We start from the raw sequence: 19,637 nt of genomic DNA, 5'->3' as shown, positions 1-19,637 counted from the left end.
ACATAAACCTCAACCTCCAGATAGACCCTTCTCCCCACCGGAACGTCTAGTCTACGACGAGTGCTTAACAATCCATTCATCCTCTACCAACTCCCCTGCCGTCGCCCGTTCCCTCGGCTCCCATTTCAGCATCTTCCCCATGAACTTCAAGAACAACTCTCTATCCTCTCTATCCCCATCACACTTAAGCGTGGTCTCCCGCTCTTCAAGCGGCGTAATACCCTTCAACAACCACCCATACCTCAACTGCCCAGCCTCATCAAAGGACCTCACCGTATCCTTTCCTTTCTTAAGCAACTCCACCGGAGGCGGACCCAAAAGATCAATCATACCCGCCAAATGCGCACGACTCCGATACGCGTCGTGCTCAGGATCATACCCCGTAAAAAGACTCTCGCCCTGAAAGATATCCCAGATCATACAGCCTACATTCCAAATATCAACTTTATAATCCCACGGCACACCCAATATGACTTCTGGCGCGCGGTAGTGATTCGGTTGGATATCCTCTGTATGTTCTCCATCACCGAAAACTGCAGACCCGAAATCAACGAGGACTGACGGTACCATATTACCGGGCTGAACTGAAAGGTCGCGGAAGAGATAGATTGGACGGTTGTCGTCGACTCCTTTGCGGGGTGACGGGTCTTGAAGTTCTTCCTGTTCTGCTTGCGCGAAGGCGCTGTTGTCTTTGTATGCGAAGAGGAGATTTGTCGCGCTGATGTCTGTGTGGATTACTCGGCAGTTGGTATGAAGGTAGTCCAGTGCCTGGAAGAGTCTTTTCAATGTGACTGCCAACACGGGGACGGGTAATCGTCCGATTGGGTTCCTGTGTAGGAATACCCAGACGCTTTCGAAGAGTGGTTGATGGACGAAGCAGCGATGTTTGTGCTCTGTGCCATCGATATCGAAGTGATCTGTTAGGGATCTTATTGCGTCGTGGCCTGGATGGCTCGTAGAAGGCCAAGGCCATGTTGATTTCGAGCTACTCTGGATCCGTTTGTATATATTCAGTTCATCATCAACGTACTTTCCCATTGATGCCTTATCGATGAATACCTTGAGCGTGACGTATTTCTGATACCTGGCAATCCTCGTCAGTCAACGTTGTAATGGTTGTTAGGTGCTGTCTTACTCCATATCCCTAGCCAACCAAACAGTCGACGTGATTCGAACCCTAACTTTGTAACAACCTGATACCGGTCCTTGATTACCTCGCCAATTTTCATAGGGTAGTATCTAGATGCGATGTAGCCTGGAACTGTCTCTTCTTCGATTTTCAGGTCGGGGTGGATCACCCCATAGTTTGGATTGTTGAAGTTGAGGGGCGGCCATTTTTGTCTTAGAGGGCTCCGTGGAAGAAAGCGGAGGAGGGAGGAGGTCATTGTATTATGAGTGTAAGCAAGAGTATATTGAGATGGCCATAAGATGGATTGCTGTTGTTAATGAAATGGTAAACAATTGTCGGACGTTGGACCAGCGCCAGCGCTGTACAACAAAATGATTCGAGCTGCGCCAGGCAAATGATAACACAAGCAAGAGCAAAAGCAAAAGCAAATGAATCAAGATATCAAAAGGATTGCACTCTATGTCTACCCAGGGCTATAGTTCAGAGTAAGCATCGTCCGTCGTTGAGTCAAAAGGCTACGCGTAGCCGTGTCAAGGTCACGTGCCAAGCATTGTGCATTTTGCGTGATAGTTGCAGGTATACCTAAGATTCCTTAGAGCGAGTAGAAAGACAGCAGTTTGTGGTTTTGTAATGTAAGTTAATAGGATCGGAGCTCTATAGACCGGCCATGTCATCGCAAGTGGAACCGTGAGTCTAAGCGAACCGCAAGAGGTGACCGGAGACAGGCCGACCTCGCATCGAGACCGGCGACGTCAATGCTCTTCTAGCGTGGTCAGGTGAATTGCTCTATTTAACTGCCCCTCCTACCCCGCCATCCTCTCTCTTCTTCATCTTCTCAATCATCTTCAACTCTGTCAATCTCATTGATCGTTCATCTGAACAAGTCTTACTCTCTTTCACCAGTCTGCCAGCTGTGGAATTGGCTAACCGTTGTACAGGATCTACTCCCGTACAATGTAAACACTCTCTCTGTCGACCCTATGCGGTCATGGAAGTCATGGATTACTTTTGGCTGGGTTGAATTCATATCAAGGTATCTCAGATAACGTCTGTGCATGGGCCGGTGTTCGTTCCTATTCGTAGCAGTCCTCTCTCGGTTGCACTGAAAGAGTACTGCTACGGATGGGTTCGTTCTGAGATTATACGGTCGAACTTGATCTGGATAATACCAGCGAAAGGATCATGCCTTCCCTTAATCCCGCTTAATGGAAGGGCTAACAGAGTATAGTCACCCACCTGAACCAACCTCAACATCAACATGTCTCCCCCAGCTGCCATCTTCGAGCCCACTGTTGCCCCTACCGGCATCAAGGGCAAGGTCGTTGTCCCTGAGACTGTACCTGTCGATGGTGCCTCTCAAACCAGACTGCTCGACCACTTTGGCGGCAAATGGGACGACTTCAAGTTCGCTCCTATCCGTGAGAGCCAGGTCTCGCGTGCTATGACTCGCCGCTACTTCCAGGACTTGGACCGCTACGCCGAAAGCGATGTTGTCATCGTTGGCGCCGGTTCTTGCGGTCTGAGCACTGCATACGTCTTGGCTAAGGCCCGTCCCGACTTGAAGATTGCCATCATTGAGGCTTCTGTCTCTCCAGGTTAGACATCTCTCATCGTGTAAGATTCTAGGTCTGACAATGTTCAGGTGGTGGTGCTTGGCTCGGTGGCCAGCTATTCTCCGCAATGGTTATGCGCCGTCCCGCTGAGCTCTTCCTCAACGAGCTCGGCGTGCCATACGAAGAGGATCCCGACATGCCCAACTACGTTGTCGTCAAGCATGCCTCCCTCTTCACCTCGACCTTGCTCTCCAAGGTCCTCCAATTCCCCAACGTCAAGCTTTTCAACGCCACTTGCGTCGAGGACCTCGTCACCCGTCCCGGCCCCAGCGGCAACCCCGAGAAGGTCCAGATCGCAGGTGTCGTCACTAACTGGACTCTCGTCACTCTGCACCACGATGACCACTCCTGCATGGACCCCAACACCATCAACGCGCCCCTTATCATCTCCACCACCGGCCACGACGGCCCTTTCGGTGCCTTCTCCGCCAAGCGTCTAGTCTCAATGACCACCCTCGAGAAGCTCGGTGGTATGCGCGGTCTCGACATGAACTCTGCCGAGGATGCCATCGTCAAGAACACCCGTGAGGTCGCCAAAGGTCTCATCATCGGCGGTATGGAGCTGTCTGAGGTTGATGGCGCCAACCGTATGGGCCCTACCTTCGGTGCTATGGTCCTCAGTGGTGTCAAGGCCGCTGAGGAGGCTTTGAAGGTCTTTGATGAGCGTAAGCGCGAGTGCGCTGAGTAGATCAGATCACGGTTATTGTTCTGGTCTTGGTCTCTGATGCTAGTGCCCCGTCACTCTTTTACTGCCGGGACGATGGATGGTCTACGCTAGTTGCAACAGATTGAAATGAAATGATGATTTTCTTGACACTCGAGTTCCTACTAGACTATTCTAAACTTTCGTAACTTTACTGTTCACACCGAAGCACTGACTGCAATACTCAAGTAAATTGGCTCTGAGCATTTAAAAGTAGTTTGTCCAGTGAGAATTAAATATTTGTGTACTCCAATCTCGATAATGTATATTATAGATTAGTCAAGTGCCTGCCACTTTTTTTGAACTGGCACCCATCTGGACATCTTGAGAACGTCATTAGATAGAATTACACGCAGGCCGCCATAAGTAGTAAGAAATAAGTGGCGGCTATGCATGAGATCAACGAACAATGAAAGTAACAGAATTTGTTGGTACCATAACTGATCAACAACTGACCAACGGCAATGTACCACATCCCAACCGGCAAAGCAAATACGAGGTGTCTACGCAAGCCACTTATGCCACGGTTGTATCTACTAGGTAGATACCAGCTCTTTATAATTGATCGGGAACCATTGTTCTATCCCGTCCATGGGCCTTTCCTACCTTGTTTCAATCAGTAACATCTCCTTTGAGCTTACCTCCTCAGATACCTTTCATTCTCAACTGATTGCTTCATAACGCCAGTAATACGATGGACGCTCCGGCCGCCGAGGCTAAGGAGGAAGGCCAAGATGTTCTACAGCAGATGATAACCATGCCCGAACAAACGCGTCGGATGCCTTCATGGATTTGTCCCAATCATACATGCCTGATATCGACACTAGGCACCTTCTTTGAGCGTGCTTTGTTAAGGGCTACCGCTCACTTGTTAACACACGATATGGGGACACCAAAGTTTTGGAACGGATATGCTACTCTTTTGATGAGCGAAGTGAGTGGTCATGCAATGATATAATAAAAAGCGTACGAATTGACCATCTACCGCACAGGGACTGCCAACAGAAGTTTCACCCCACGGGATTTTCCAGACAGCGATGAGATAGTAAGTATCAGTTCCTTATTCTACTTACGATGCACCTAGATTTGAATCAGAGACAGGACTCGGAGATAACTAGAGATATCGACATATAGTAAGTGTGTCTCTTTTGATGGGCCTATCATAAGTGCTGTTAGGCTAGATTTAGTTGTTAACAGTACTACTAGTTCCATCAGCATGCTTATAGAGTTCTTAGCCAGGTTCACCGACCTTGAGATGATCATATCATTCATCGATCTAGCTCCCTGCCTTTCCTGACAGATCCGTGTGAAGGGACATTTTGGCCTTGTAAGGCGGTTTCTGTGCCTAGATGACGGTGTCGCGGAAGGGACGAGGGATGAGCCTGGTGAGGAAGCTGGCAGCTACCGTAAGTATTCTTTGACCATGCTAAAGCTTTCAACATCTGACTAGCAGCAATAGATATCTGGTTTATTCTCCCGGCATCAAAGCTGAAAACGAGCAAAGAAGAATCCGAAGCATTTAAGAACATCTTCAATAACCTGCAAATGCACCCCACCGACTTTCCGTTCCTTCAATTGTCCTTGACAAACTGCGATGCTTCTATCTGAGAATTGACCTTGGATCTCGACGCGCCAGAGTACTCACCAATTCCGATAGACCCTCGATCGAGAAGTTTTGCCAAGTGTGTGAGAAGCGCGTTTGGGAAGCAGATTATGACCCATTTGTATTTCTCTTCAGTAATGTTTCTGAGATCCTTCACGATTGAGTCTCCCAAGGATTAGTTTATTTTGGAGAGATCCATGAGACAGTAAGTTTGAACAGACGCCTGCCTTTGAATCAGAGGTTCATGCTTCGTTACCTAGTACATAGCTTACCTTGCTGTGCACCCACCAGGAGGCCAAAGTCCTTGCCCTTGGACAATCATTTAATGAGCCAGAACAATCCAATTCCCAGGAAGCCCGTGAAACCGAGCGAAAGAATCTTCAAGATGTTAAGATGCCCGAAAGCTGACGCTGCAGCTTCATGAGCTTTGCTCTTACCAACTACATCAATACCGCAACCTCGGACACTTATCCAGCATCATCAACGAGTCCGTAAAGGAACATCATGACATGCGTGAACCACTAGGCATCAGCATGGCGGTATATCTAGAGGTGCATAAGAACCTGTGCACACTGGCCGCCTGGGTTCAGGGTATGAAACAGAACCTCGAATCGGCTCAAATGGTCATAGGTAGCTGCCTAGCTACAGTAAGCTGTCCTTGTTGTAACTTTAACAAGCTCTGGATACTAACGTACGGTAACGCCAGCTTTCTTCGTTAATCAACATGGGAAACCACTACTCTGTCGAAGAAAACACGAAGTCCCTGGCGACGATGGCAGAATACAGCAGCAAGGAACACCATCAAGTGAATGCAATTACAAAGGTAACGAAAAGAGATAGCGATTCTATGAGAACGATCGCTATGATGATTATGTTCTATTAGCGAGCGATCTTTGTTGCGGTAAGTTGATAGCAGCCCATCTAGGCGAAGACCCCGGGGCACCTCCAGAAAATGCAGTTAGAAGCTGACAAATTATGCTCGATAGACAGTATTCAGCATGAGGATATTCAACTTCGATTTCGAGAGCGGGAGAAAGGGTGCCCTGTCTCTTTCTGGTTACTGGTAGATCTATGCCGTCGTGACTATTCCACTGACCATCTGCACATTCCTTTTTCTCTGGCTTATGCAGAAGAGGCAACAGAAACGCGAGAAGCCATTTACAGCTAAGAGCGTGGAGTAACGAGCCTGGACTTTTAGGATAATTATTTTGCTTAGTTTGTGGTTACGATGGATAGCTTGCCCTAGAAGCGCGAAGGAGGCCGAAGCACACTGTCCAAGGAAATGATATGCCGCCAGCCGCGAGTTTCTGCTTTTCACTGCTACCTAGTCTTGGGAGGCGGGATGGGAAATGGGGCTCAAGTACCCTGTTTGATGCGAGATTTGCAAACAATATGCTGACCCCCACGACTTGAGAAGAAGATAAGCCTTTTGACTTGGTTACGTACATAGTAGCTACAATGCAGGTGGGAATACCCAAGCTTACAGCACTGGAATATGAACAGGATTCTAGCAATGCAAGTGATGCGATCACCCACAGGGATGCTACAGTAGCGCCACGCAGTCGCTATAAGTCTCCAGTAGGATCGTGCCGGAGTTAAGTAGCCCGCCTTATTTATTAATAGTAGACTAGGTATTGAATGTTGCCTGTGATCGACGCATACCTAGGTACCTACCAGACCACTAGTTTCTTGTCGACGTCGCCAGGTTCATTAGTTACTGTATGTCTCACTTTCATTTCCTCGTGATGGTGCACTTACCCTAATTACTACAGTCGCACAGCAGCACAACAAACCAACGGCCAAAAGACCCTACATGAACATGCTTATTCCGTGCAACTTCGGTCTCCGGGTATCCAGGTCTATCCATGCTTCGGTGCCCCTCCAGACCGGCTCAGCAAAGGGCGAGTAATTCTCCGATGGATGGTGACTTTACTGTCCGATTCGCACTTCTTTCACTGTCTTGGTTGTCTTAATTGTCTTGTCTTGTCGCTCGCTCGCTTTCTTTCTCCCTTTTTATTCTACTTCTACTACGACTACCTAACCCTCAGCTCTTCTCTCTCGCTTTGTTTCTCTTTTTTCTTTCGATCCTCATTCCTGGCTTGTCACTGGCCTTGGTGATAAAGTCTCAATTTATTGTGTTTCGTTTCAGCTCGTCTTGTCTGTTTGTTCTATCTTAGCACTTATCATCTACTATATACATTTCCATCCTTACTACCTACCATCCACTACCTATACCTATATTCCACCAAGCTATACTATACGCAAAACCACCACCACAACAAAGAAAATGCCCCACCACAACTCCCACTCTCATCGCATCTCATACACATACACAAATACCTCCTCCTCCCTCTCATCATTCACCTCCTCATCAGCACCATCCTCCCTCGCGACTTCAACAGCACTCGCTCGACGCTCCTCAACAAGCAGACTAAAGAGATGGCTTTCGAACCGTTTACCGCTGAGACGTCCCTCGTCCGCAGCGAATACTAGAGCAGGGACAAGAAGGAGAAACAGGAACAGGAACAGCCACTACGATGTATGTAACCGGAAGGTCTCGTACCCGTCGGGGTGTACTTATACGGACTCGCGCTCGAATTCGAATTCGGATTTGAATTCCAACGCGAAGTGTGATTCGACGGTTAAGGTACCAGGGATCCATGGCTATGAGCATGAGCATGAGCATGGGCATGAGCACGAACAGGGACACGAGCAAGAGCAAGAACACAACTACTTTAGATCATTCGACTACGACTACGAATACGACGCTGCAAATACCAATACCAATACCAATACCAATACCAATACCAATACCTACCGCTACCACGCATCTACAGAAGCACAAGCACAAGTCCAAACAGAAACATCAGAAGAAGAAGAATCAGAGGAAGACGACCTCACCCTCTCAGACAACTACGCCGCCTACTGCCGCGCATTCACAGCGTCCCCAGTCCTCAACCACCGCAGCCAGCCCCTCCCTTACTTGCCGCCGTCTGACCCCGAGTCATGGGATGACTTACAGATCGGGAAGGGGCCATCGGATACCGGCCACGACAACCACCAATTAAGAAAGTCGACTTCTGATACACATTCCGATACAGATATGAGGGCTCAAGCGCACGGGTCACAGATTGGGTTTTTGCCTGTCGGTGCGCATGGGTATTGCCCTGCTCAGTGGGGGAGGGTGCCGTCGCCGCCGCCGGGGATCCTTACGCCTGCGCGGTACGAAGCGATACAGATGCTGGAAAGGGAAAGGATGGATATTGAGAAAATGAAGCGGAAGAAGAGGTTCCCGTCGTGGTGCATGCCAATTCGATTATTCGTGTGGCCGTGGGGCCGGTCGAGACAGCGTTGAGGGATCTCGGCGAATTTAGTCAATAATGAGGCGTATATCGGTACATTTCTCACCGACTAATGTTTATAATAATGTTTTCCAGATAATACTTTCCTCGTTGCCCAGATACCGGGTCACATATAGCAAGAATCCACAGCGACGGTCCTCCATCGGGTATCTTGAGCAGTTTATTACATACATCTTAATCCTATACAAGGCAAATACAAAGAAAAGAACAGAAGAAAATCAGACAAGCCTGTATCAGTACGGCCTATCTATACATATACTCTCACTGAGAAACGACCCCCGTCAACAGCTCGGGCTGCGGTGTTGCAGACAGGCTGGGAGGATTGGGTGTCGCTCGTCGGGACACCTGTCCTAGCTCGCTCACAAGTCTAGCCTAGTCAGCTGATGTTCTAGTTTCTGTCCCAGGTGAAGAACTTACCGCCGATGCTCGTCATACCAGTCGTCATTAGCCGACCGAATGTGCTTAAGCTGTTCCTGGATGCTGGCCATCTGTGTAAAGAATTTCAATCAGTAGCCGTCGCAAAGAGAAAGTCTCCGAGGGGAGACAACGATCACGAATGGGGAGGGCCCACCGTTCCCTCGATCGATGAACCAATATCCTCACCTTCCAATGGGGCTGCCTTGCCGTCTTCGGTGGCTGGCGTTTTCAGCTCGTCGTCGGTCGCCCATCGGCTGCCTTCCAACCCAACGTTCGATCCCTTGACGATGTCATTCTCAGCCTTCAGTGCTGCCAGCTCGGCCTCAAGCTCGCGAACACGCTTGCGGCTGCCAGAGATGGAAGACTCCACCTCGCCCAGCTGGTTGAGGAGAGTCATATTCTTGTCGATCTGAGCATTCAGGTTCTTCTCTCCTTGCGCGAGTTTCTCTTCGGTAGCGGTGTTGTGCGACTTGGTCTCGTCAAGTTCCCGGGCAATGGCGTCGTGCTTGGCGTGGAGCTGCGCCAACTCTTCCTGGGCTGCAGCGACTTGCTTCGATGCGGTCTCCAACTCCGACTTGGTACCGTCGGAAGTGGTCAAGAGCTTCTCAACCTCCTCCAATCGAGTGGCGGCGGCCTGGTGCTTCTGCTCCCACTCGTTCTTGTCCTTCTCAAGACCTGAGATTTCAGCAGTGTGCTGTGTCTTGGACTCGGTGGCAGACTGTTCGGCAGCGGCCAACTTCGTCTCCAAATCAGCAATGGTTCCCTTGAAGCCATCGACAGCAGAGGTATCCTGAGCGGCGGCATGGGCGGCGGTAAGCTGGGCGGTAACTTCCGCAAGCGCAGCGTCGTGAGACTTCCGCAGCTCATCGAGCTTGGCTTCGTGCGAGGTCTCCAATTCTCCGCGAAGAGCCGACAACTTGGAGTCCTGGAGAGTGAGCAGTTCCTCAATGGCCTTGCTATGCTCAGCATCGGTCTCAGCAGTCTTCGAGGTCTGCGTAGCCTCGAGTTCCGCCAGCAGCTTGGTCTTGGCTTCTTCGTGTTGCTGCTGAAGGTCGGCAAGCTCCTTTGCGTGAGCAGCACTCTCAGAAGCGATCTTCTCCATGGTAGATTTTAATTCAGTCTCGAGAGCCTCAACCCTGCCGGCATGAGAGGTTTCAAGGTCAGCGTTCATCGTAAGGGACTCGTTGTACTTGGCCCGGAGCTCCTCGAGCGCCTGTTGTTGCGACCCAGACGCATCGGCCTTGATCTTCTCCAGTTCGGCCGCGTGTTCCGCCTTCAATGCTTCAAGGGCCTTGGCGTGCTCATCCGATTCAGCAGCGGCCTTTTGAGTTTGCTCCTCCAGAGCCCTCTCGGCTGCCGCAGCTCGGCCCTCGGCAGCCTGGACTTCGCCTTCTTGTTCAGCATCCTTGGCCTTGAGCTTGGTTTCGAATGCAACGAGGTTCTGCTGGAGAGAGTCGGCCTGCTCCTGCTTTGCCTGGATTTCGGCCTGGAGAGCCTTGATCTCGTCCTGTCCAGTAGAGAGTTGCGTTTCCAGGATGGTAACCTTGACCTTCAGCGACTCAATCTCTTCAATGGCGTGAGCCTGGGCAGCATTGGCACCCTCCTCCAAGCTCTGTCGGGCCGTTTGTAGCGATTCCTCGGCTTCGTCAAGCTTCTGTTGGAGCGCTTCCAGCTCGCCTTGGTAAGTTCCCTTCAGCTCCGCTACCGCATCCTCCCTGGATTTGTCGAGCGAAGCTTGAAGCTCTTCGAGAGCCTGCGCATGAGCGGTACTAGTGGACTCCGTAGCCGCCTTTGCGCCCGCAAGCTCATCGGCGTAGGAAGCGGCGGCAGAAGCCAGCGCCTCGTCGTGCTGCACCTTGAGCTTGGCAATGTTGTCCTCGTGGCCTGTCTCGAGAGCCTTCAGCTTTTCTTCAAGCTCCTTGGCGGAACCCTCGCCGGCTTGCTGAAGCTCGGCTTGAGCAGCTGCAACGGCTTCCTTCAACTCAGCAACCTCCTTCTCTTTCTCGGCAAGCTGAGCGACGGTCTCCTCGCGGCCTTGAGCTGTCGCTGTTTCGGCAGCTGTGAGCTGGGATTGCAGCGTGGTAACCTTCTCCTCTAAGGCAGCGACCGACTCTTTTGTCGATGCCTCGGCCGCGCTGATTGCCTCGTCCCTGGCTTGCTTGAGCGCTTCAATCTCATCCTGCAGTTCTTTTCGCAGCTCATCAAGAGCAGAGGTCTTGTCAGACTCGAATTGCTTGGTGGCGGTTTCCAGACCATCGACCTTGGTTTGCAGTTCGGCCTTCAACGTCTCAATTTGCTCGGCGTAGCCAGCAGCCGCAGTCTTTTGTGCGGTGATTTCACTCTCGAGGGTCTCGAGCTGCGACTGGTGGGACAGCTTGAGCTCCTCGAGAGCGGCCGACAGCTTCTCATCGCCCTGGGAGGCGGCATTCTGAGACGCATCCTCCAAGGCCTTGACAGAGCTCTCTTCAATCTCCTTTCTCTTCGCTTCCGCCTCCTCGAGCTGAGAGCGCAAAGTTTGCAGTTGCTCCTCGTGGCTGGCCACCAATTGGCTGATTTCGGCAGCGTGTTGTTCTTGGAGCGCCTTGGACGAGTCTTCTTGTTCGGTCTCAGCGCCTTCCGCCTTCGGTGCCTGGGCCAGCTTCTCGTTAACAGCCTCCAACTCCGCCTTCAAGCTCTCAATGGTAGCTTCGCTCTCCGCAAGCTTAGATTGGAGAGATAGCAACTTGGCCGCATCTTCCTCGGAGGTTTTGGGAGCGGCACTCAATCGCTTCGCGGCCGTTGTGGTTGGCTTTGTGGCGGTTCGCGTCGTTGTGGTAGAAGTTGTGGGCCTGGTTGTTGTAGTCGCCGGTCTGGTGGTAGGCCTCGCGGAAGAAGTGGTGGAGGTGCGTGTTCCAGTGGTGGACACAATGCTTGATCGGCGATCCAAGGTGGAAGTGGTCGGTTTAGACGGGGCCCTAGTGCTTGTGGTGCTGCCTGCAATGGACATGCGCTTAGCGGACCCGGTGATTCCACGCTTCTCATCACCAGAGCTGGCTACCGAGCGCGATTTCTCGTCGGCAGAGCTGAGTGATGGACGAGAGCGGTGGGAGGACGTAGTGGAAGTGCTGAGGGGCTTGCGGACGGTGCCGGACGTCGTTGTTGGACGCGTCGGAGGTTTGCTCAGGGAGCTTCCAGTAGTGCCAGCGGTACGAGTGGTGGAGGGGGTAGTTTTGGTTCCAGAGATCGAGCTCGGCCGTTTTGTAGCAGACGTTCCGGACACGGGCCGCTTGGTCGTGGAGGTTGTGGACGTGGTCGCCTTCTTTGCGGGAGAAGCCCTCACATTTTCCTTGTCCTTGGAAATGTCGGGGCTCGTTGCAGGCTCCTCACTGCCGGAGACAGCACTCGACTCGACGGGGGTGGCGGGGGGCACGTCTTCGGCTTCAACCTCAGCGGGAGGAGCGGAGGGGACAGGTTCTTCGACAGCAGACATGATAGATATGGTGGGCAAGCAAGAGAGTGGGAAGTAGCGGTTATGCGACGAGGGCGAGACTCCTGAAGCTTCGCGGAAATCTGAGTTAGCTCAAGAAAAAGCAAATTGTGAACGAAAGTACACCGCTGCAGCAGCGTTAAGCTAGCAAAGAGCGTGTAGAAGCCGTTGGAATGTCAGAACTCAAGGAAAAGTGGGTGTGCCCTTGCGCAGATAGTGGTCATGCAGGCCAAAAGATAAAAGACGGTGCTGCCCCTAACTTGTGCAAAGAGGCAGACAGGCCCGACTCCTTTCTGACTCGGGCAGGAAAATGCGACTGCAGGGAGATCTTAAATCAATTGACAACTCACCCGTACCACGTTGCTAATGTTCAATTGCAGATATGAAGCAGTCAATCAAGTAGCCGCAACAGCTAATTGGGTTGCAATACTGCACGGGGCGAAGGTGAGTTGTTAGTGGTGCTGTCCAGCAATGTGATGGGTTGGGGGCGGCGGAAACTAAACAGAGTCCAAACACGTACTGCGGCAGTCTAATGCAGGATTGACAACAAACAGAAAATCAAAGATGAGACAATGGGAGGGAAAGACAAATATTAGAGTATTAGAAAAGAGTAAAAAGAAGCGGCAGATGGAAAATCAAACCGGGGGAACAGCAGGAACAACGCAGAGTCGCTGGGGTCTTGGGACTTTAGCAATAATGCGGAAGAGTAAGGAGGAAAGTCCGAAAGAGGGGAAGGAACAGGTCACCTGTGCGCTAGTCTGCTTTGGGTAATGACCTACACTCCAGCCAGACTGCTCGAGCATTGGGCTTGGTGCTTCGAATACGAGACAATTATAAATTTGAATCTTGCAAGGAAATTCAAGATCTAACCAAGGCTGGGGACCGATGGAAAATGGTAAATAACGCGTCAGGGGTAATGCTACGTGACTTCTTGGTCCCGGACTCTCGGTTCCATGGTTCCCTGTACCTATGCACCTGGAGCACAGCTCCCGATTCCATGTATAATAGCGAGGTGCAATCATGTCTATATTCGCACACTAAGCAGCCAGTCCCATTGCTGTCGGCCCCCGGGTGCGTTTATCTGATACTGCATCTCCGGCACGATACAATCATGCAGAAAGCGCGCCTGTTCTTGGAGTTCTGGCAGCATTCTTGTCCCGAGTACGGCGGGGAAATCCCTCCTGATGTAAGCGTATCTTCCTGGTCCTGAAATAAGTTAGCATAGCTGTAGCTGGGTTATACAATGTGCCAGACATACCAGTATGACGCTGTAACCCAGCGAGTAGGGCCTCCCCTTCAGCGTCAGTCCACGTGGCCGGCTGCTGCCGCTCTACAGGTCCAGCTCCAGAGTCTCGTCCAGACTGCTTGCTCCTGGGATTCTTCAGCAATCCATCTTTGCAGGCTGTTTTGAGCCCCTGCAGAGGCAGCAGTAAGCTTTTGCAGCGGGTGACAGTCCGCACATATTTCTCTTTGACAAGGGCCAGCATCCTGTCGGAAAGTCCGTAAAGAATATTCAAGGTCCGGAACAATAGATTATATGCCTTAGGATAGCGTCTAGGATTCGAATGGTATTGATCAAAGAAGGCAAAAGTCAGTCGGATGAGATCTGGGATGATACGGGCTTCGAACGCGTCAAATAGTTCGCGGCTTTCTTCCTCGTCTTCGCGCTCCTCGACGATCACATAAACATCATCTAGGATCTGGTCACCCACAAATTTAATCTTATCTAGGACCTTAGCAGATTGCTGCGCATATTCTCCTTGTTCATTCGAAGACAGATCAGAGCCTTCTTGTAAGCTTTCATGCCGCTGCTGTAAACGCTCAATCAGCTGTAGCATGTCTCCGAGATACTCTTCCATACTCGAATCGTCCTGCGAGCGCGAGTTGGCCAGATTCTCAATTTTGCGTGCCTCATCAATCAAAGTCCGCCAATTGTGTTCCTGATTTCCGATTTTCATAGCGTCTTTGTGTTGAGGATAGTCGCTTTCCGGTTCGGGGCTTTCCGCAGGCGCGTAGTTATAAACTACTCGACTTGATCGATTCCTAATCCTTCGGCTTGCCAGAGCTCCACTAGACAATTGACGAGCCGAGCTGGTTATCGACCGCCTCACAGGAGGGCTTGGTCTTCGTCTTGTAGACCGTCGCGGCCTAGGGGAAACATCCTGCGAGGGGCTTTGTCTTCCATCAGACCTCGACGGCTCCGAAGACTGTGAAGATGATGGAGAGCGATAGTTTGTAGACATCTGTGATTTATGCGACCGGAGAGTGCGACCATACGTGGGCTGTCCTTGTTGTCTGGGCCTTAAAGATCGCCCGGATGACGGGTCAGGGGAGTCCTGACGAACAAAGAGACCCGAGCTGGAGTTCGAAGACGACGGGCCGGGGCTCGCGTCGTCAGACTGTTCGCTATTATCGTCGCCGTTGTTTATCATGTCTTCACTTTCGTCCATATCGACGTCCCCATCATCATCTTTCGCCGGAGATTGAACGGCGCGAATTCTTAATTGTCGTCGTTCCGCCAAAGGCGTTTCAAGGACTTTGTTCGGGCCGTTCTCAATCACGACCGCAGGTGATGTGCTCCAAGCACGTGGAGACGTAGCATTCTTATGCGGAGTGGACTGCGCCGACTCAAAGCGACCGCTCTGTTCGAGATTCTGTTCAAGCTGAAAAGCAGCTGGCGACGGGTATCTGTCATCGTCGGAGAATAAGTTGAAATTTTCCATCATATCATAGTCCTCTTCCTCGGGAGCCTCAGACCCTTCATTGTCTTCAGCCGAGTCATCATCGTCGTCTCCTTCAGGCTGCGACTGCTTTGAGTCTCCTTCGCCATCTTCATACTGGTAGTTCACGGTCGCGTGATTGATACGAGGTGACGACCTGACGAGCTTGTCCTGCAGGTCCGTCCGGTTATTTAGACGCGTAGACCGGCGCGGTGTTTGTGCCTCTGCAGCAGCCAACGGCGATGAACTAGTGACTGAGTCATGCGGGGGTTCGGGCGAGTTTGGTATATCCCAGATATCCCTCCGTGGCGCCCTAGGCATGTTTCTCAGTTGACGAGCGGGACGAGCACTTTGCGTAAGTCGTTCATCCTCATGCAAAACATCATTGCTCTTATTTGATATGCTATTGAGGATGTCCAAGGCGGTGGTCTTTCGTTTCCTCCGCGGACCTGAAGAGCGCGTCGAGGTCATCTTGGCGATAAGACCTCGTTAAATGAGGGACTGAGCAGCATAATCTGTGACTTCAGGCGTCAAGGGTGAGCGAAATGTTTCGACAATGGCTGGCGACTTTGTAGGGCAGACAAGAATTTGTTTCGTGGTTTGGCGTCGGAGAAAGACAACTGCAGCTCGAGCGCGTCCAAGCGTCGAGTTATCTTAGCTCGGGCCGTCATGGCGTCATGGAGCCCAAGCTTCCTCCCACGAGTTCAGCTTCTGAGCTTCTAGCCAGGAACAACAACCCCACACCTCCGCATTCTTTAATTTCACGAGAGCTTCACTTCCCTATTCACTCTATTCATTTGCGTTTAGTGAGATAGTATACGACATCATGAACCCTTCGCAAGCTCGTGTCCTGCCCAAGCTCGACACCTCTGCGGGGCACACTTTCATACAGCCCACCAAGCGCATCAACGAGGGGCAAGATGTGACCGAATTTCTGACCTCAAAAGCCTACGTTGATATTATGACATTTCTCTTACAGCTTAACCGCTCATTATTTCCTACGAAACTAAGCGACGGACAAGTCCAAACGTGGTCATTAAACAGCGAAGCTGTCGAATACTCCGCACCTGTGCGCCAGCTACAACAGCTATTATCAAAACTCGAAGCTATCCTAGACGAAGCGCCTCCCGATACCGGCCCTCGCAGATTCGGAAATGTGAGCTTTCGAAAATGGTATGAGATTGTTGAAAGTCGTGCTGCGGATCTTCTGGAGGAATGTTTATCGTCGGAGATTCTACAAAGGCCATCATCTAAACCTGGCGGGTCGACGGCGGGGGTGGAGCTGCTGGCATACTTCTTGGGCAGCTGGGGGAGTCCGCAGAGGTTGGATTATGGTACAGGACATGAGTTGAGCTTTCTTGCATTCCTGGCAGGAATTTGGAAGCTTCATGGGTTTCCGGAGAACAGCCCTGGTGTGGAGGAGAGAGCGATCGTCCTGGGTGTGATACAACCGTGAGTAGCACCTTGAATACCTTCAACACTACACTGGGAACTAATGGCAAATGGACAGATACCTCGAACTGGTCCGTACGATCATAAAACGATATACCCTTGAGCCCGCCGGCTCGCATGGCGTTTGGGGTCTCGATGACCATTCGTTCATTCCATATATATTTGGCGCTGCGCAATTAGCACCTGCGCTATCGGATACTGATCCTGTCCCTGAAGAAGGTTCATTACCCGACGCACCCGCTCCAGGTGGCGTCGCCAAAGCAAATGTTGTGCAACGAGAACGACAAGACAACCTATACTTCTCCGCAATCGGCTTTATCTACGATGTGAAACGGGGTCCATTCTGGGAACACAGCCCAATTCTGTATGACATTTCAGGTATTCAAGCGGGATGGGCCAAAATCAACAAGGTACATTATCCTCTACCTTGTATCGGATACCTTGACTAATCGATCCAGGGCATGATCAAAATGTACAACGCCGAAGTTCTCTCCAAATTCCCTGTCGTCCAACACTTCTCCTTCGGCTCACTGTTCAGCTGGGAGCGCGATCCGAATGCCGTTGCTACAGTCGCAACAACACATACAACAGCCGCAACGCGACGACCAGATCAAAATGCACCATCTGCCCCGCAACCCGCGGGGCCGGGAATGAGAGCCCCGTGGGCAAGCACCAAGGCATCCGGGCCATCAACGAATTTACCTAGAGGCGCTCCTTCGGGGCTCCCTGACACCTCGAGGCTTCCGCCGGGTCCGATGGCACCTATGCGGGCACCTTGGGCGACGACGCAGCCTGGAGAGCCGGCTCCTGCTGGGGATTCTAAGTCGGGGCATGTGCCGACGAAAGCGCCGTGGGCTAAATGATAGTTTGAATAGCACGGCGCTCATCCTGAGCTTGACTCTTTGATTTATTCTTTCAAATCCTTGTATCATAAGTTCATGAGTAGACAATATTAACCCAATGTGAATGGACGAGGGCTCATAATATAAATACATTTCAACCAATCAAGCTAAACCATCGTATATCCGGGTATCATGAAATCACCAACAACGCCGTCGCAAAGAGACAAAACAAGTAGGAACTGCAAATCACTCCGATTCAGACCGATAATCAACCAAAGCAAGGGATGAACTCGGGCCGACATCTTTCTCTCGCGCAATTGCCACGTTGAGCCTTTCTTGGGCCGGAGGTTCATTTGGTGAGGGTTTCCCATTAACTGAATGATCATCACAACGGACCGGCTCATTGCTTTTCTTTGTCTCCAGCTTCACCAAGTCCTTCCTCCTCTTCCTCACCTCGGGCTTCCAGGAATCATTAGTGTCGTTCAAAAACGGATCAATCGTTGCGCGCGTATTCCCAGCCAATTCACTCCGAAACATCGCTTTCCGCTCCGCCACCAGGTCAGCCGGCTTGCGCTTCCCACTCTTCTTCATGTCTTTTCGCCATGAATCACCAGTCCCAATCGCGGAAGCAAACGTGTTCGAATCCTCAAACATCCCCCTCGCTCGAACCCGCGACTTTGCAGGCCCATGGGCATCAAAGTCCACCATCCCCGCACGGACCTTATCCTCCTCAACCTCATCAACAATCTCAATCCCAAGACTCATCCTGTCCTTCAGCGCCTCCTTCACGCCCTCCTTACGCTCAAGAACCTTCCGTTCCGCACGGAACCCCTTCCGTAACCGTCTAGACATGGCATACGGATCATCCCAGTCGCGGTTCTGCCGCGACTGTAGCTCCAATATGCGAGACTTCGCCTCATCAACAGCTCGTTTATCCTCAGTCTTCGATTCGATTTTCGCGAACGGGTCATCGCTTCCACTCTTCCCACCAACCAATATCTTACCCACCCCGAACCCCCGTCCATCCTCATCAGTGCCCAAATCCCTCTTCCGCCCCCCCTCAACAACAACATAAGCCGTATTCTTCGGATCCGTGCGGATCTCAATCCACCCGCCGCAAACCGTATGCTTGATCCGGAAACTGTATACGGGGGTCGAATAGTAGTGCCCGACTTTCTTCTTCTCCGCGTTGAACCGCACGCCTTGCCCGATTATTTCCTCGGGCTGGCAGTTCGTGCACCATGTTGCAAAGGGCATTTCGAAGCGCACGATCAGCGCGCCTTTTGTGTGGAGGTGGCGGGCGCGCGAGCCAAGGGGGTGTTTGTTTGCTAGTTTGTTGGCGGTTGTGTGGCCTTCTTGGTCGGGGGGGATGTACCGGCCCATGTCTGGAGAAGAAGAGGAAGAGAGATATTAGCTTGAATGGGCTCTTGGGGGACTTGTAGAGAGGGTATGCGATGCGATGCGACGGAGAGCACGTACTGAAGCCCTGCATTGTGGCGGTATTTCAGGGCGTTGCGCCGTGATTCTCTACGTGGGTATTTTGCTGGAGAAGAAAACAGTATATATGGTAAATTTTAAATCATGAGTATGAGCGGTCTTGACCTTGAAGACCAGCGTCTTTGAGGCCGTGAGAGTTGTACGGCGGAATGGAACTCAGGTCTACCAGCTCCGTATTGTAACTCGGATTTAAGTGCGCGGATAAAGCTCTGGTGACTAAGCAAGGCTGCGCATAAAAAATCAATGCACATCTGAGTCTCTTCCGAAAGGACTAGGGTAGGTACTCTTTGTCACTGCTTCCTCGAGAAAATGGTGCATGATCCATAGAGACAAGCGTGAGTGTGAATTAAAAGAGTCTGCCTCTGAAACTGCGGTGCCTCTGTGCTGGAAATTAAGATGTAGAAGGTCATGTCTCTGAAGCGCGGACGGCCGATATCAGTGCCTTTCTGCCCACCCACCGCTTTCGCTTTTGGGTGCGCCACGCTTTCTTCGTAACCACGCATTCTTCGTCGTTTTTCATGCTTTTAAATATTTTGAAGCTATTCACAACCACAACATGCCTAAATCACCTGAATACAATGCAACCTTATTGGCTGAGGCTGTTGCTTTTGCCCAGGCACAAAAAAACGCGAAAAGAAACATGAATATCACGAAAATTGCGCGTGATTTCAAGGTGTCTCCAACAACGCTACGAAGCCGCCTGTTAAAAGCAAAATCGCCAGCCACACCAGCTACTACAAAGCGGAATGCATTGCAACCATATCAGGAGAAGGCTTTGATATCCTGGATTATACAAATGAGGAATTGGAACCTCCCGCCGACCGCTTCTATTA

The 19,637-nt window shown here is 51.2% G+C and overlaps 8 protein-coding genes across 8 annotated transcripts; 4 read left to right on the top strand and 4 right to left on the bottom strand.

The window, feature by feature from the left end:
* Nucleotides 1-51: 51 nt before the first annotated feature.
* BDV14DRAFT_206068 (kinase-like domain-containing protein) lies at nt 52-1,385 on the bottom strand (the record flags this gene model as incomplete). Its single annotated transcript, XM_073774844.1, has 2 exons — nt 52-1,084; nt 1,177-1,385. 2 exons carry the CDS (start codon nt 1,383-1,385, stop codon nt 52-54), a joined length of 1,242 nt encoding a protein of 413 aa, XP_073621985.1.
* A 582-nt stretch (nt 1,386-1,967) lies between these two features.
* thiA (thiamine thiazole synthase) lies at nt 1,968-3,575 on the top strand. Its single transcript, XM_073771010.1, has 4 exons — nt 1,968-2,012; nt 2,068-2,162; nt 2,358-2,724; nt 2,772-3,575. The coding sequence occupies exons 3-4, from the start codon at nt 2,388-2,390 to the stop codon at nt 3,428-3,430; spliced, it is 996 nt and encodes a 331-aa protein (XP_073621984.1). The 5' UTR covers nt 1,968-2,012; nt 2,068-2,162; nt 2,358-2,387; the 3' UTR covers nt 3,431-3,575.
* A 1,602-nt stretch (nt 3,576-5,177) lies between these two features.
* Nucleotides 5,178-5,513, top strand: BDV14DRAFT_185516 (uncharacterized protein). Its single transcript, XM_073770674.1, has one exon. The coding sequence runs from the start codon at nt 5,293-5,295 to the stop codon at nt 5,470-5,472; it is 180 nt and encodes a 59-aa protein (XP_073621983.1). The 5' UTR covers nt 5,178-5,292; the 3' UTR covers nt 5,473-5,513.
* Nucleotides 5,514-7,251: 1,738 nt separating this feature from the next.
* BDV14DRAFT_18754 (uncharacterized protein) lies at nt 7,252-8,787 on the top strand. The gene has a single exon (XM_073770963.1). The coding sequence runs from the start codon at nt 7,336-7,338 to the stop codon at nt 8,401-8,403; it is 1,068 nt and encodes a 355-aa protein (XP_073621982.1). The 5' UTR covers nt 7,252-7,335; the 3' UTR covers nt 8,404-8,787.
* BDV14DRAFT_18759 (M protein repeat protein) lies at nt 8,538-12,836 on the bottom strand. The gene is made up of 4 exons (XM_073770967.1): nt 12,814-12,836; nt 8,982-12,364; nt 8,828-8,898; nt 8,538-8,777 (listed from the first exon to the last, which is right to left on the bottom strand). Exons 2-4 carry the CDS (start codon nt 12,294-12,296, stop codon nt 8,672-8,674), a joined length of 3,492 nt encoding a protein of 1,163 aa, XP_073621981.1. The 5' UTR covers nt 12,297-12,364; nt 12,814-12,836; the 3' UTR covers nt 8,538-8,671.
* Nucleotides 12,837-13,156: 320 nt separating this feature from the next.
* On the bottom strand, nt 13,157-15,652 carry BDV14DRAFT_185501 (uncharacterized protein). Its single transcript, XM_073770673.1, has 2 exons — nt 13,552-15,652; nt 13,157-13,499 (listed from the first exon to the last, which is right to left on the bottom strand). Exons 1-2 carry the CDS (start codon nt 15,482-15,484, stop codon nt 13,318-13,320), a joined length of 2,115 nt encoding a protein of 704 aa, XP_073621980.1. The 5' UTR covers nt 15,485-15,652; the 3' UTR covers nt 13,157-13,317.
* A 58-nt stretch (nt 15,653-15,710) lies between these two features.
* On the top strand, nt 15,711-17,441 carry BDV14DRAFT_18740 (Phosphotyrosyl phosphate activator protein-domain-containing protein). Its single transcript, XM_073770948.1, has 3 exons — nt 15,711-16,465; nt 16,524-16,875; nt 16,924-17,441. Exons 1-3 carry the CDS (start codon nt 15,840-15,842, stop codon nt 17,326-17,328), a joined length of 1,383 nt encoding a protein of 460 aa, XP_073621979.1. The 5' UTR covers nt 15,711-15,839; the 3' UTR covers nt 17,329-17,441.
* BDV14DRAFT_207139 (Saf4/Yju2 family protein) lies at nt 17,235-18,799 on the bottom strand (the record flags this gene model as incomplete). The annotated part of the gene is made up of 2 exons (XM_073775083.1): nt 17,235-18,692; nt 18,787-18,799. 2 exons carry the CDS (start codon nt 18,797-18,799, stop codon nt 17,554-17,556), a joined length of 1,152 nt encoding a protein of 383 aa, XP_073621978.1. The 3' UTR covers nt 17,235-17,553.
* Nucleotides 18,800-19,637: the final 838 nt, after the last annotated feature.

The sequence above is a fragment of the Aspergillus stella-maris genome, assembly GCF_047715825.1.
Source record: "Aspergillus stella-maris strain CBS 113639 unplaced genomic scaffold BDV14scaffold_117, whole genome shotgun sequence".
Classification (NCBI taxonomy): Eukaryota; Fungi; Ascomycota; class Eurotiomycetes; order Eurotiales; family Aspergillaceae; genus Aspergillus; species Aspergillus stella-maris.
The sequence above is the reverse complement of the archived record's forward strand: the minus strand, read 5'-3'. Positions and strand labels throughout refer to the sequence as shown.

What these genes read in the sequence shown, in the direction of transcription:
- BDV14DRAFT_18740 (XM_073770948.1), top strand. Translation starts at nt 15,840, where the DNA reads ATGAACCCTTCGCAAGCTCGTGTCCTGCCCAAGCTCGACACCTCTGCG. An exon ending in GTCCTGGGTGTGATACAACC is followed by an intron (nt 16,466 to 16,523) that starts GTGAGTAGCACC and finishes GCAAATGGACAG; the next exon opens with ATACCTCGAACTGGTCCGTA. An exon ending in GATGGGCCAAAATCAACAAG is followed by an intron (nt 16,876 to 16,923) that starts GTACATTATCCT and finishes TAATCGATCCAG; the next exon opens with GGCATGATCAAAATGTACAA.
- thiA (XM_073771010.1), top strand. Translation starts at nt 2,388, where the DNA reads ATGTCTCCCCCAGCTGCCATCTTCGAGCCCACTGTTGCCCCTACCGGC. An exon ending in TGAGGCTTCTGTCTCTCCAG is followed by an intron (nt 2,725 to 2,771) that starts GTTAGACATCTC and finishes GACAATGTTCAG; the next exon opens with GTGGTGGTGCTTGGCTCGGT.
- BDV14DRAFT_185501 (XM_073770673.1), bottom strand. Translation starts at nt 15,484, where the DNA reads ATGACCTCGACGCGCTCTTCAGGTCCGCGGAGGAAACGAAAGACCACC. An exon ending in TGGGTTACAGCGTCATACTG is followed by an intron (nt 13,500 to 13,551) that starts GTATGTCTGGCA and finishes AACTTATTTCAG; the next exon opens with GACCAGGAAGATACGCTTAC.
- BDV14DRAFT_185516 (XM_073770674.1), top strand. Translation starts at nt 5,293, where the DNA reads ATGCTTCGTTACCTAGTACATAGCTTACCTTGCTGTGCACCCACCAGG.
- BDV14DRAFT_18754 (XM_073770963.1), top strand. Translation starts at nt 7,336, where the DNA reads ATGCCCCACCACAACTCCCACTCTCATCGCATCTCATACACATACACA.
- BDV14DRAFT_18759 (XM_073770967.1), bottom strand. Translation starts at nt 12,296, where the DNA reads ATGTCTGCTGTCGAAGAACCTGTCCCCTCCGCTCCTCCCGCTGAGGTT. An exon ending in GTTCATCGATCGAGGGAACG is followed by an intron (nt 8,899 to 8,981) that starts GTGGGCCCTCCC and finishes TTCTTTACACAG; the next exon opens with ATGGCCAGCATCCAGGAACA. An exon ending in TGGTATGACGAGCATCGGCG is followed by an intron (nt 8,778 to 8,827) that starts GTAAGTTCTTCA and finishes TGACTAGGCTAG; the next exon opens with ACTTGTGAGCGAGCTAGGAC.